A 14,440-nucleotide genomic window follows, 5' to 3' on the forward strand; every position below is an offset into this window, starting at 1 on the left:
GTTTTTGTGTATTTTGCATTCTTCCATTAGGTTCCCACGATTTGCAAGGAAAGGTTAGGTCCGTCCGAGCAGAGATTCACGTTATCCGGATAAGGCATCATTGGAACAGGGGGCTGCCAAGTCTCTACGCTCTCCGTTAAAAGCAGGGCTAGTTTTTATACAGGGCCCCCAGCCAGGCTGACGTGGGTCGGTAGTGTGTGGGGATGGGAGTGTGTGAGCTACTTAACGAGAGGCGGTACAACAAGCGCATCGTCAGTGTTTGTTTGTTTGTTTATTTTGATTTTCCTAGTGCTAAAAGGTTGTACCTTATGATTAGTGCACTAGTCACAAAAATTCCAATACGATTAATTAATAAATGAAATTGGATTAGATCGAATATTTCTTATAGCTAATTTTGCTTAATTTTATACACATTTTTAATTCTAAATTTAAATTTAAATATCTCCTAAGCATAATAGATTCTTAATTTTATTTTGAGGTATGTTATTCTTTTCTTTTAATTTAGAGTTTTCAGATGTATAGTCAAATTTGTCCTGAATTTTAATGCGTCTACAGTTGTTTTTAAGCTATTTGGTAATTGGTTCCATAGGCGAACAGTGTAAATGAAAAAGTGTCTTTCAGAGCTAGCTAGTCTGTGCTTAAGACATACTATATTATTTGTTCTTCGTGATGCAGTAATCCTTAGTATGTCTGATAGATATGGTGGTTCTTTCTTGGTTATAATTTTATGTAAAAATATTAATGCTCGCGAGTCAATCCATTTCGTTAAACCCATACCAAAAATTCTGACTGCATGAGTGGTTATATGCTCCCTCTTTCTTATATTAAACACATATCTTGCTATACTATTGAATACGACGTTCAGTTTTTGCTTACAACTACTATCACAGTTTGCAAATAGCTCTACGCCATAAAAAAGTGTTGGTATCAATAGTGTTTTAGCAACTAAGAGACGAATATTTTCTGGAAGGTAACGTTGTGTCATGTTTAAAGTTCTCAGCAAACCATAGGTTCTACCTACGACCTTTATAATGTGATCATTCCATGTAAGCATGCTATTAAAAACCACTCCCAAATTATTTGCTGTTGTTGTGTATGTAATGGTATTGTGATTTATTTTTATTTTGCGTAGGTTAGTAAGTTCGATTTTCTTCTTTGAGATTACTAGGCATTTAGATTTAGTTGGGTTTAATCCTAGACCGTTATTGTTTGCTTATGTTTGTTAGTTCCCTGTTGGTTATTATTGCACACTCATTTATGTTATTTACGGGACGGCATACATACATTTGGACGTCATCAGCATATAAATGGACTTCACACTCAGACAATACATTGGGAAGGTCATTTACATAAACAGTAAACAATAATGGTCCAAGGATAGATCCTTGCGGAACTCCTCTCGTAGGGGACAGAGATGACGAGTTCCCAAATTTCGTGACTACAGATTGTGATCGATTTGTCAAGTATGAATGAATTAGTTCGGTTGCAGTGCTGTCCAGTCCATATAGTCTTTGTAGTTTTGTACACATAACCTCGTGATTGACGGTATCGAATGCTTTGCTATAGTCTAATAATGTCAAGAATGCCACCTGTCCTTCATTAATTTGTTTACGGATGTCTTCAGGGACTTTAAGGATTGCAGAGATACAGCTCCTGTTTTTCCTAAACCCCGATTGTTTTTCATTAAGCAGTTTATTACTTGCCATATAGTTACTAAGTTGGGTTGAGAGCAATCGTTCAAGAGCTTTTGAAAGAAAAGGCAAAATGGCAATTGCTGCTTCGCGAACACCCTCTGGCTGTCCGGGACTGTTTATTTCGGTACTCTCCCTCAGAGCCAACTTAGTTTCTTCTCTCTGGAATGCCCACTTATTTACAGCTGTCCTACTACGGGGTAGGCCGTTCGCTATCGGCAACCTGGCCTCAGCTGCGACCCCTCTGAGCCACCTCAAAGCCCAATAGGTTTATCGGAGCAGACCTACATAATATACCACAAAAATTTCTTGAAAATCGGTCCAGCCGTTCGGGAGGATCTCAACCACAAACACCGTGACATGAGATTTTTATGTATATAGAAGATATTAATAAAATGTGAAAGGAACCCTATGGTAAATTAATCTTGGTTTGTGAAAATTAAAACAAAAAAAATAAGTAATCGCGTTCAATTTCTGTGGCATCCTGCATGTTTCCCCGGGTGGGCCATCAGACCCTAGTAAGATACCGGATTTGATAGACTTCGCAGTGACTAAGAACATCCCACGCGATATGTTAAGAGCCGAATCACTTTCGGATCTATCATCCGACCACTCGCCTGTACTACTATTGGTACCGCAGTGACGAAGAAAGATCTGATGCTTTTGCAGCTAAAAATGTGTTCCAGCCTAACCCTGTCACCTGCTCCCACGTGAAACTTTGCAAGCTCCTCAAGAATCCATTGACTTCCGGCCACAAGACTTGGGTACTTTCCCCAAAAATGGAAGAAGTCGATTATGATAGTGATGATTCTTAAGCCAGAAAAAGACAAAACTTGCTCACTTGTCTTTCAAAGCAATTTGAAAAGGTCCTCTTCCTTATATTCCAACTAGCATCTTAATACCATCGCACCAATTCGACTTTCGAGAAAAGCGCGGAACAATCGAGCAGGTCAACCGTGTGGAACACGGTTTAATCCTACATTCAAGGTAATTTATGTTGAAGAGTAAATGTTCACTTTCTACTATAATATTGACTTTGCTCTCGACTCACAGATACAAGGCCAGATTCACCATTGAATTAGATCATTACAACCTCTTGAACATTAATTCTTACAAATATACTTCATGGGAAATATGAAGGAGCAACTTAATCGGCGTCAGGCTTGTCAGGTTAGGAATGGAACTAGAAAGCCATTCCTGATGTCACTGCTTTTGGGCACTATTCGTGATAGATCCGGAATTGCGGTAGCAGTTGCTTCTACTGAAATAGTGGCTACGTTGTTAGGATGCCGTATGGCTCATTCAGCGTTACAATTGTCATTAAATCTTCAAACTACTGAGAAACCGACATTTAACATTGCAAAACACTGCAATGGCAAAAGTTTTAGTAGCGTCAAAAATCATCTTTATCTGGGACGAATGCACAATGGAGCAAATGGAGCTCTTGATCGAACCTTCAAAGATCTGCGAAATGAGTCGAGAATTGTTGGTGACAATGATTTTACTATCGGCGATTTTCGCCAAACAATGGAAGTCATTCCAAGATCGACTGCTGCCGATAAAATAAACGCTTACCTCAAATCATTAAATCTATGGTTCTATGTGAAGAAACTTTAACTGGTATCAAACATGAGAGTTACATTGTTGAACGACCCATCTGCTGAAAATTTCCCCAAGCAATTGCGGACTATAGGTAATGGCCGTGTTTCTGTCGACGAATCGAGCAGATTGATTTCATTTCCGTCTCATCAAAAGACGAGCATATCAGCAAAGTATTCCCGAAGATCATTGCTAACCAGAAAAGAAATGGTTAAGCGAGCGTGCGATTTTTTCGGCTAAAGGCCTGTCTCCAGCACCGCGGAAAATTGCGGCAAGGAATTTGGTAGTTATTCCGTGAGGGTGTGGAACATATGTAGCTAAAACAGGGTTGATGAATCAGCTGTGTTTTGTAAACAGAGGCAACTGTAAAATTCTGCTAAAATTAAAAAAGGAAAAAAAAGCACTCTGATGTTGAAGTGATTGTTGGTGAAGTTGGTGGCGGCATATATTGTTGAAAAAGAAAAAAGAATAATTTTCATCTCTCTTTTTGGTTTTGCGGAAAGTTTTTGCCTACATCTTGCACCATTCACTTCAGGAAGAATTGTAAAGTAAATATTTCTGAGCTGGGTATCAGCTGTTCTCTCAGTCCACACACGGTCCCGGTAGGCAACTATCGATATAAATTTGTGGATTCCGCTCGTGTTGCTGGATACACACTCCAGGAATACGTAAACGAAACATTCCTGTCACAGTTTTTTTTATATGAAGTTTGACAGGAATTTTTCGATTCCGCAGTGCTGGATACTATGCTTAAGAATACAGATGTGAATGACTTAAACGTTAAAATTCAGAATCAAATCATTGGTACACTGAATTATTAAAATCTAAACCCACCAAAACTATGCAATGGATCGCACTTGGTGATAAGAAAACTGATGAGTAATGTGATTCACGCGACGATTCTCAAATGAATATTTAAAGATCAGGTAGTCCTTATTCCAAGGATTCCAATGATCCTAACGGATATGCCCACTGAGTTTAAACGAATTCAGTTCCCGGCTCGTCTTGCCTTCGCCATGACGATTAATAGATCACACGGCCAATCCTTGACTGTTTGTAGTATAAACTTAGAAAGTCCATATTTTTCTCATGGCCAGTTGTACGTGGCCGGTTCACGTGTTAAGGCCTGTCTCCAGCACCACGGAAAATTCCTGCCATGAATTTGCTTGTTATTCCGTGAGGGTGTGGAATATAGCTAAAAGAGGGTTGATGAATCAGCTGTGTTTTGTAAACAGTGCCAACTGTAAAATTCTGCTAAAATTAAAAAATGGAAAAAATGTACTCTGATGATAAAGTGATTGTGATGGTAGCGGCATATATTGTTGCAAAACAAAAAAGAATAATTTTTATTTCACTTTTTAGTTTTGCGGACAGTTTTTGCCTACATCTTGCACCATTCACTTCAGGAGTAACACTAGTCAACACGACATTTAGGCTGTGGCCCAAAATGACTTTTTCTTATAGATTTCGGGGCTTCCATTTTTGTAACGAATTATGGTTTTTTTTATGGTTTAGTTTTTTTTAAAGAATTTTTTAAAATCTGGTATTTTTTTAATGTTTTCTTTTCAGAGATAGTGCTTTTATTTTTCACATAACTTAAGTATCTTATATCTGGTTGCATAGAACTTTGCACTTACTTTGGTAACTCGTACCGCCTACCGTTCAGACGTGCTTCGTGACATGCTCCGGCCCATGATCAGATTGTGAGACACCTGCAACAACACGAAACGCCAGCTGATGCACAACAGATAAAGAAAGAGGCTCACTAAACAGGCATTTGATACCAGACCGATACGGAAGGGCCACGGACGTATATCAGCAAATAAAAACACAGGTTGCAAACGTTGAAAACTGGAAATTCTTGTGGACAGTGGGTAAAAGTGCCTCTTGAGTGAAAATTGACGCGGGAGAAAACACAAGTCAGCAACAAAAACAAAGCCAGAGGTGGGACTGATCAGCTGCTGCAGCGACGTGAGTGGACCAGATACGCAACGCAACTGCAACAAGCGCTGAAAGCTTGTCAAAGCTGTAACATAACACGGATCGGAACCTGCATGCTGTAACGTAAGACAAACTATCCACAGCATACTTTCAGACATCAACAAAATAATAAATTGTATAAAAGCTTAACATACAAAAAAGAGTAGAACCACAAAAATGTCACTAAACAGGACTCCTCCAGGTGCAAAGCAGACGCAAATAAGTACCGCACTTCATAGTATGCCCCCAGGTACGCCCCTTAATGGAGCAGGACAGCAGGAAAAGCGGAAGAGGAGTGCGATATATCGCTGGGAGACGTGATGCAGGCCATCAACCAAATGGGCCAACGGTTCGACAAATTGGCAACAAAGGAGGATATAGGGACGTTAAAGTCCCAATTAGACTCAGTGTCCGACCAGATCGAAACTCTTAAAGCGCAGAATGAGACCTTAAAGAACTTTGCTATTTTGAAAATATAATTAAAACCGCTAGAAGTTAAGCTTAAACACTTTGTGATTACAGCTTACCGTCTGGGAAATATAAAGCATTGAAATGCAAAAATGATGATTTTTGTGCGGTATTTTTTACAAAATTTTGACTTTAAAAACTCAGGAAAAGTCGAAAAAAAATTATATCCTGTGTCCTCTATTTTTTTGTGTATATGTTCATTAATTTGGCGTCGTTTAAGGCATCGCTCATTAAAATCTATGGAGAGACTTTGGAGCTAAAATTCGTTAACCAAACCTAAAAAATGAAAAAAATGAACAAAAAATACCTTTTCGATGGTTGCGGGCCCAACTGCCAATTGGGAACAAAGCAAACGAACAAGGGTTGTACATTTGGTACCTGATCGCGATCCCAATTCCCAATGGGCAGTTGAGCTTGCAACCTTCCAGAAGGTTTTTTTTTCATTTTTTTTCATTTTTTAGGTTTGGTTAACGAATTTTAGCTCCAAAGTCTCTCCATAGATTTTAATAAAGTCGGTTTGGATCCTTGAGGAAAAAAAGTTCGATTTTGTCGTGTAGTGTTATCAAAGGCCTAGAGAAAGAAGATGCCACAAAGGAGGGAGTGGAAAAATAGCTACGGGGTAAAATGGCGATCTCGAACGCATCAGTACGAGAAACCCGAGTGCTCTACAAACGAAACAATAATATGGGAGTGCTGGTGGAAATGGAGAATGCTTCGGCGATAAATGAGGAAAAAGCTAGCGGGTAGTTCAGTCTATATTGACAGGGACCTTAACCAACAGCAGCAAGAAAACAAGCTGGCCCTAATGCAGTTGAAAAAGTAGCTGGTTTCCATAAACAAGAACCATAAGGCCTTCGTCAAAAATGACCAGATCTGTGTAGAGGGCAAATGGGTGTCATTTAACAACGCCCACGAGCTCACTTGCAAAGGAAAGCCAGCTAACTCGATTCTAAAGGAACTCCATGGCGCTGCATTGGATGAAACCGACATTACTCACACGCGACTTCTCACCAAAGCCAGGGAATCAAAAACAGCATACACATTAATATATTGTCATACAACATCGCAGGTTTAGCAAATAAGCCTATCTTTAGTCAATTTTTTAAATTTATAAATACTTATCAATACCCTAGCTCTTATAGTCTCTGAAATCTAGGCGCTCATTGAGACGGACAGACGGACGGAAAGACGGACATAGCTATATCGACTCGGCTATTAATGCTGATCAAGAATATATATACTTTATGGGGTCGGAAACGTTTCCTTCTCTGCGTTGCACACATCCACTTTTACCACAAATCTAATATACCCCTTAACTCTTTTTTGAGTACGGGTATAAAAAGAACGACCACTATAGGAATATGGAGCTTGAAGTAAATAATATTAAAGATAGCAAGGGTTTCTGGGAGTTTGTCAGGAGGTTGAATGGGATCAACAGGAGCATGCAAATCAGAGTTGAACCGGACAGCTTAACGCAGCATTTTAAAAATCTACTCCTACAGGACAGCGAAGCGATACAGCACTATTTTGCTTTGCCATACACCGTAAATAGAGAGCTAGACCAGGAAATATCGCAGTGGGAAGTCTAGGCAGCAGTGAACAAGAGCAAAAACTGTAAAGCCCCCGGGATCGACCGGATACCAGCAGAATTCCTAAAAAACGCACCAGAAAATTGTATTCGTTGTCTTACGAAGGCATTCAACACAATTTGGAATGCAGAGAATGTGCCAGAAAGCTTTCGGCAAAGCATTATTTACCCGATACACAAAAAAGGCAATGTCACTGATGCAGCGAACTATAGGGGGATATCCTTCCTTACTTCGACTATGAAGGTCTTCGCATCAATAGTGCTTTCGCGTCTTAATGACTGGGTAGAAAAGAATGGTGTGCTCAGCGAATACCAAGCTGGGTTTAGAAGAGGTTACAGCACAGTGGACAGCATTTTCGTGCTGGTGGCTATAGCAAAAGAGTACAGGAGGCGAAAACAGAAGATGTACACTTGCTTCATAGAATTTAAAGCGGCTTTCGACACCATCGACCGACATAGCTTATTTTTAAAACTTAGCTTGTCCGGAGTATCAAAAAACATTTTGAACATACTAAAATGCCTCTACAGCGATAACACGGCCGCGGTCTGGAACGGCAATAATCTGTCAGAATGGTTCTCATGCAACCTGGGAGTAAAGCAAGGATGTCTCTTAAGCCCACTGCTATTTTCCCTGTACGTGGACGACATATCGTCGGTCCTGACCGGAGGAGTACATATAGGAACGGAGAACGTCAAGGTACTTATGTACGCAGACGACATGGTAATCTTGGCAGAATCGCACACCATGCTGCAAGAAATGATCGACACCATGCAAAATTATTGCCCAACTTGGGGCCTAAGAATCAACGCCGAAAAAACAAAATTCATGGTGATAAAAGATGGCAGAGGCCGCAGGGCACAGCACGAAACGTGGACCCTCAATGGAGAGATACTGGAAACGGTCCGTGAGTTTAAGTACCTTGGAGTCACACTAACTCAAAATATGAGCTTTGAGAAGCATGTGCAAAACAAGCTAGCGGATGCAAAGGTTGATTTAAATTGCTCACGGAAACAGCTGCTTGGCAAAATAAAAGTTCCTCCGAGCACAAAATATAAAATATACATGGCAACAGCACAAACTATAATGTTTGGGGACACGAGCGCTATGAAGCAGCAGAAAAACTCCTGCGATTTCATATTAAAAAAACCTTTAGACTCCCACAAAACACGCCGACGTACGCAATCCATCTGGAAACAGGTCTCTCGGCAGTATTTATATATACGCTGCAAAAACATTTCAGCTATGCAAACAAAGTGATGGATATGCCTGACGATTGGCTCCCAAACAAGGTACTTAAGTATGTGACAAACAACAAAACCGATTTCATCGCGAGCTGGGAAGCGATAGCAAACGCCCGGGGAATTTCCATAGATTCTTAAAACCCTGCATTCTGGAGAACATGGCATGACCAGATCATCAGAGCCACAGACGAGGCGGATAGGCAAGCGTGGGCACAACGAGCTAGTGAAAGCGTATCAAGGCCTCTATACAGTAGCCTTGCCCATAATTTGGTAGACTGCAACTATTTCACAGATAGCATAGATGCACACCTGATATCACTCATCTTCAGAGCACGCACAGAAACTCTACCACCTAACGCGTCCCCATACAGAAGTCTCTCTGCAGCAGAGTGCACGAAGCGCAATATGCACGCACCGGAGGATACGATGCACTTTCTGGCGATATGTCCCATCCTAAAGGAGATCAGGGTAAAACACTGCGGTAGTCCAACTCTAACAGTCCTGGGCTTGACTGCCCTGCTCAACGGAACGGGCTGGCACGAACTGGCACATTTCGTTAAGGAAATGTTGCTTTACAGCGAGAATGTATTGAGAGAGCGATTTTAGAGTAGGCGAAAATATCGTAAATAAAATTAAGTAACAATATTAATAGGGCGAACGGCATCCCAGCCACGCCAACAGAATAATTCGAAAATTTAATTTAATTATTTATATTTATCCTTAATACAAATTAAAATAAAGAACTACTACTACTACTAGAACTTTGCCGTTCTGAAAAGCTGACAAATGCAGCTAGTCCGACCCAGACACATTGTATCAGCAGCTTAACGCCTGGAAGATATTAAGCTTTCAACTTCAAATTTCATAATTTTTTGCGGTATTTTTCCCCGAAATTTTGACTTTAAAAACTCAGGAAAAGTCGAAAAAAAATATTTCTTGGCATGCATTTTTAGTTTTAGATAGACGCATTGTTCATTGTTCACATAACCATAACAAAAAATACCAGATTTTAAAAATTCTTAAAAAAAAATTTAAACCATAAAAAAAAATAAAGTACTACACACATTTTTAAATTCCGAAAGCTATAAAAAAAAGTCATTTTGGTCCATAGCGCAAAGAAAATTTTCAATTTTGTTGAGTAGTGTAATTGTTGAACATATATTCCTAAGCTGGGTGTCAGCTGTTCTCTCAGTCCACATACGGTCCCGATAGGCAACTATCGATATAAATCTGTGGACTCCGCTCGTGTGATTTCGATTCCATTTAAATAATCATAGTTAATTTTAACTATCTGTGTTTTATTATCACTCTGAAGTTTATCTGACGGTGTTAAATTGGGGCGAGATTTTATTCTGTATGAGATGGCACTAAGGTATGGATCAATTTTGCGCTTAATAGTACAGGAATATATAAATCACACTTTTGCGAATGTCGGAGTGCTTTGAAATAAAAAGTATATTTTTTGACTTAAAACATTAGGTTGAGCCCAAACAAATGTTTTTCTGATATTTAAGCAGGACACCCCTTAATTTTATCTTGGGTTAGATAATAATATTAAAGTTTTTATTTTTGTTTAAAAAATTGTATAGAGGATGCTAACGAATTTTACATTTTTAGGCAAGATAATTAAAATTTTGTTTGATAAAATTTTGGCCCAGCCTAATATACATATTTACTTTTTTATTATTTTAAAACTGATCGACTTTGCAAAGACTGTAGCTCATTAAGTAATAGAGTAATACTGTAACGCAATCGATGAAATGTAGATAGTGGCAATTCCAGAGTTCGAAATTCTCCACTCAGGAGCTTGAAGTGCAGTACAACGGTTGTCTTATCTTGGATAGTACTAAAAATATAAAGGAATATTGAAAATTTATTTGAATATCAAAAATTAATGATGTACATACTTTAAAGTCAAAGTAATGTTGATTCTCCACTTCACATTTAAAATTTTAACACGATCTAACTTGGTATTCGAGTAATTTTTACTTAGTATTTCTCGATGATGTAAAATAACTGTGCAAATATCTTCAACGCATTCTTCTGAAAATCTGTAAAAAATTTATTTAATCAGTCAGTTCCCATTTCATTAACAAGGTCTTGCGAGACCTTTACTACAAAAAAGAACGTAACTTCCAAGCTAATTAAGTTTTCGTCACAGCTTAAAAGCAATGGGCGTTCACCAGCACGCTTCATCATGTATCATGGTTTTCAGTTCTGGTGATACCTCCTTCCTTTCGGGAAGTCGCACAGTGGGGCCTTCGTTTTCAGCTTACTAATTTAATCACTCTGAACGAGCAAAAATATTTTTATGAAATATACTGCATTTGAAAGAAAGCTTTCAAAATCTTGTCAGCACGAGTACACGGTGCTTCAATGTCTAGACGGTTTGAAACAAATTGCCCTAGTTGAACTGATTGTAAAGATAACACTACTCGACAAAATCAAACTTTTTTTTCCTCAAGGATCCAATCCGACTTTTTCTGAAAGATATGGGACTTTAAAATTTTTTAAAGAATAATGTTTTTTTTCTATGGCAGAAGATTTTTTGAAGTCTGGTATTTTTTATAAACCTTTTTTCAGAGGTGGCGCTTCTTTTTATACTCGTACTCAAAAAAGAGTTAAGGGGTATATTAGATTTGTGGTAAAAGTGGATGTGTGTAACGCAGAGAAGGAAACGTTTCCGACCCCATAAAGTATATATATTCTTGATCAGCATCAATAGCCGAGTCGTTATAGCCATGTCTGTCTGTCCGACCGTCCGTCCGTCCGACCGTCCGTCCGTCTTGTTGAGCGCCTGGATCTCAGAGACTAATAAAAGCTAGGGCAACCAAATTTGGTTTCCAGACTCATGTGATATCACACTGCTACAAGTGTATTTCAAAATTTCGCCCCGCCCCTTTCGGCCGCCACAAAGGACGAAAATCTGTGGCAGGCACAATTTTAAAGATACGATAAAACTAAAAACGCAGTATCGTAGAAAATATCATATCTACCAGATTGCCAGATCGGATCATAAGTATAGCCAGAATGAAGAAATTAATTTTCAGTTGCTTTCCCCGTCTACTTCAGCCAGAGAGCTACTCATTCTCTTTCTCGCTCGCACACTCTGCCGCGTTCAGTGCGCGAGCAACCCCTAGCCGAGGAGATGTAGAATCTAAATGGTACATGTATAATCTACATGTTAAATGTATAATATACATTGTAGATGTAGATAACAGATGTAGCAAAAAAATGTAAAATGTAAAATTTTTTTTTTTATTTTAAAATTCTAAAAAATCTTAAGCTCAAAAATGTATATACTGACTGAGTACGGGTATAAGTAGAGTCGTGTCCCCAGAAGCGACTCACACGTTCCTTCTTGTTTTGTAATGAACTTTGCTATTTTGAAAAGATAATTAAAACAGCTAAAAGTTCAGCCCAAACGTCTTGTGATTTCAGCTTACCGTCTGGGAAATATAACGCATTGAAATGTAAAAATGATTTTTGTACGGTATTTTTTACGAAATTTTGACTTTAAAAACTCAGGAAAAGTAGAAAAAAGCGCTACCTCTGAAAATAGCTTAAAAAAAAGTACGTTTTCAAAAATGTTTCATAAAAAAGTTCTGCCATAGAAAAAAATAATATTTGTAAGCCCCAAATCTTTCAGAAAAAGTGGGTTTTATTCCTTGAGGAAAACCCTTGTCGAGTAGTGTAATTATTATTATAAGTATATTGATTTAAAAGCTTAAATTTTGGGGAAAACAAATCTCAAAAGTAATAATTTTTGCATTTTAAAGTTTAATATTTCACGGACGATAAGCTGAAACTACAAAGTATCTAGATATTTATTTATATCTAGTATCTATATCTAGATCTAGGCTACGAAAAGTAATTTCGGGGTGTCTCTCATGCTATCTACATATCTACGACTTTGCCTTGGACGATAACTACTTTCTACCATGGTAGTTAATGCATTAACTGCATTGACATACATATGTACATATGTATCAAGTCCCTCTATAAAAAATGTATGCTCAAAGAAACTTTGAGAGTATGGTGGGCGTACCCTTTAATTATGCACTGTGCGGAAATAAATACATATATGTACATACATATGTACATATAGTATATAACACAATTGTGTACTTAAGTACATTATGCATACATACTCACAATAAACAACCAAAACCCAGATTAATAAATTTTGTATCTAAAAACTATTAATTTCTTATTTGCGAATGTTATTAGTAGTGTTCATATGTACATATGCGTTTTTATACCTTAAATCAAACAGGCATTTTCGTAACTCGTGAACCTTTACCACTCCTTTTGGATAACGCAAAAATATTTGCATTATCAAAAATACTATAGTGAAGAGCTCGCAAAAGTCTTGGGGAACTTCATGGCCGGCATTTGTCAGTTTGCTTTTTGCAAGGGACAGCACTTCGCAACAGGATTTCTTGGTCTCTATGTAATGTACGGATACTTGAATTAAGACGCGCAGCATCGATTTAGATAATTGTGGAAGGAACACGGAATATGGTTGAACATTTCTCAGAACATTCTGGCGGAAGGTACATGTCATTTTGTCCAACGATTTTTATTAATTTTTTTTTTTTGGTATTTAATCGCTAAAGCGAATTCAGTGGTCGCACGACGATGAATCTGCAATGAACAGATACTTCAGTTGGTATGGTGATATCGATGTTTTGTTGTGGACGGCATGCCCAGTGTTGCTTTTCGATGATTCCAATGTTTTGTTGAAGAGGGCATGCACGGTGTTGCATTAAGATGATGTTATCGATGATGATAACACTAGTCAACACGACATTTAGGCAGTGGCCCAAAATGACTTTTCTTATAGATTTGGGTGTTTAAAAATTTTTAACGTGATTAAGCGAAGAGGCGTCTCGAAGTCCCACAGTTCTGAATCCCAAAATAAAGACGTTAGGCAGTTCCAATTTCTTCAGTATATTCCTGGGGGTTTATTCACTATATATATATATATTAAGGGATCCCGTGAAAAAGCCAGCCGTTTGCTTGTGGGTGAAGAAGCGCATTAATACTAGTCGAAGTCAGCTGCCGGCGGATGTCGGCAGCGGGTGCGTGAGCGTGGGCGGGAGCGTAAGTGTGGTAAGTCAGAGCGCGCGAGAGCGCGTCACCGGGGGGAAAAACGCTCTTAAGCGTGAGAGCGAGAGCGTGGGCAACAGCTTGCGTAGCTGGATCGCTAACAGTGGTGTGGCTGGAATGCCCACAGAGCTGTTGCCCCGCCAGAACCGTCCTCGCTCTGAATATAACGCATTATGGATTTTTTTTTATTGTTTAATTTTTTTTTTAAGAATTTTTTTTTTTATGGTTTTTTTCAGAGGTAGTGCTTCTATTTTTCACATAACTTTTTCACATTAGTATCTGGTTCTATAGAACTTTGCAGTTCTGAAAAGCTGACAAGTGCAGCTATAAGTCCGACCCAGACACTTTGTATCTGCAGCTTAACGCCTGGAAGATATTAAGCTTTCAACTTCAAATTTCATAATTTTTTGCGGTTTATTTTTATTGAAATTCTTCATCTTCATGGCCTCCTTGAGCTGGTGTAGCTGCATTTACTGAGTTATTATTGAAGTAGATAGGGGTCTTCGACTGGATGCCAAGTAACTCCAGAAAAAGTGGTTGTTTAGTCTTTCGTCGATGTTCTTCAGCCCGTTTTAACAACATGATTTTGTCACGACTGCTTTCAAATTTAACTATGATCACAGGATCTACAACAGACTCATGTGTATGTGCATGCACCCGCGACTTGATGCGAAAAATCTCATTAATTTTCGGTGGTGGGACGAGGCCTTACACGTTCCTTCTCGTTTTTTCTTCACTGCGGTACACGGCTCCATCTGTT

The 14,440-nt window shown here is 38.7% G+C and overlaps 1 protein-coding gene across 2 annotated transcripts; it reads right to left on the reverse strand.

The window, feature by feature from the left end:
• Positions 1-10,184: 10,184 nt before the first annotated feature.
• On the reverse strand, positions 10,185-13,228 carry LOC111080262. 2 transcript variants are annotated; one of them, XM_022375754.2, is made up of 3 exons: positions 12,831-13,226; positions 10,476-10,619; positions 10,185-10,414 (listed from the first exon to the last, which is right to left on the reverse strand). In XM_022375754.2, the coding sequence occupies exons 1-3, from the start codon at positions 13,133-13,135 to the stop codon at positions 10,252-10,254; spliced, it is 612 nt and encodes a 203-aa protein (XP_022231446.1). In that variant the 5' UTR covers positions 13,136-13,226; the 3' UTR covers positions 10,185-10,251. The 2 variants fall into 2 exon arrangements, with proteins under 2 accessions (XP_022231446.1, XP_022231447.1); XM_022375755.2 differs by lacking the exon at positions 10,476-10,619 and having other exon boundaries at positions 12,831-13,228.
• Positions 13,229-14,440: the final 1,212 nt, after the last annotated feature.

The sequence above is a fragment of the Drosophila obscura genome, unplaced genomic scaffold (assembly GCF_018151105.1).
Source record: "Drosophila obscura isolate BZ-5 IFL unplaced genomic scaffold, ASM1815110v1 contig_9, whole genome shotgun sequence".
In the NCBI taxonomy this organism is placed as follows: Eukaryota; Metazoa; Arthropoda; class Insecta; order Diptera; family Drosophilidae; genus Drosophila; species Drosophila obscura.

Bases quoted from the DNA above. Each gene is read 5' to 3' on its own strand.
- LOC111080262 (XM_022375754.2), bottom strand. From the start codon at position 13,135: ATGACATGTACCTTCCGCCAGAATGTTCTGAGAAATGTTCAACCATAT. The intron at 10,620-12,830 runs GTATAAAAACGC...AATTTTTTACAG, and splicing joins AAATGCCTGTTTGATTTAAG to ATTTTCAGAAGAATGCGTTG. The intron at 10,415-10,475 runs GTATGTACATCA...TTATATTTTTAG, and splicing joins AACATTACTTTGACTTTAAA to TACTATCCAAGATAAGACAA.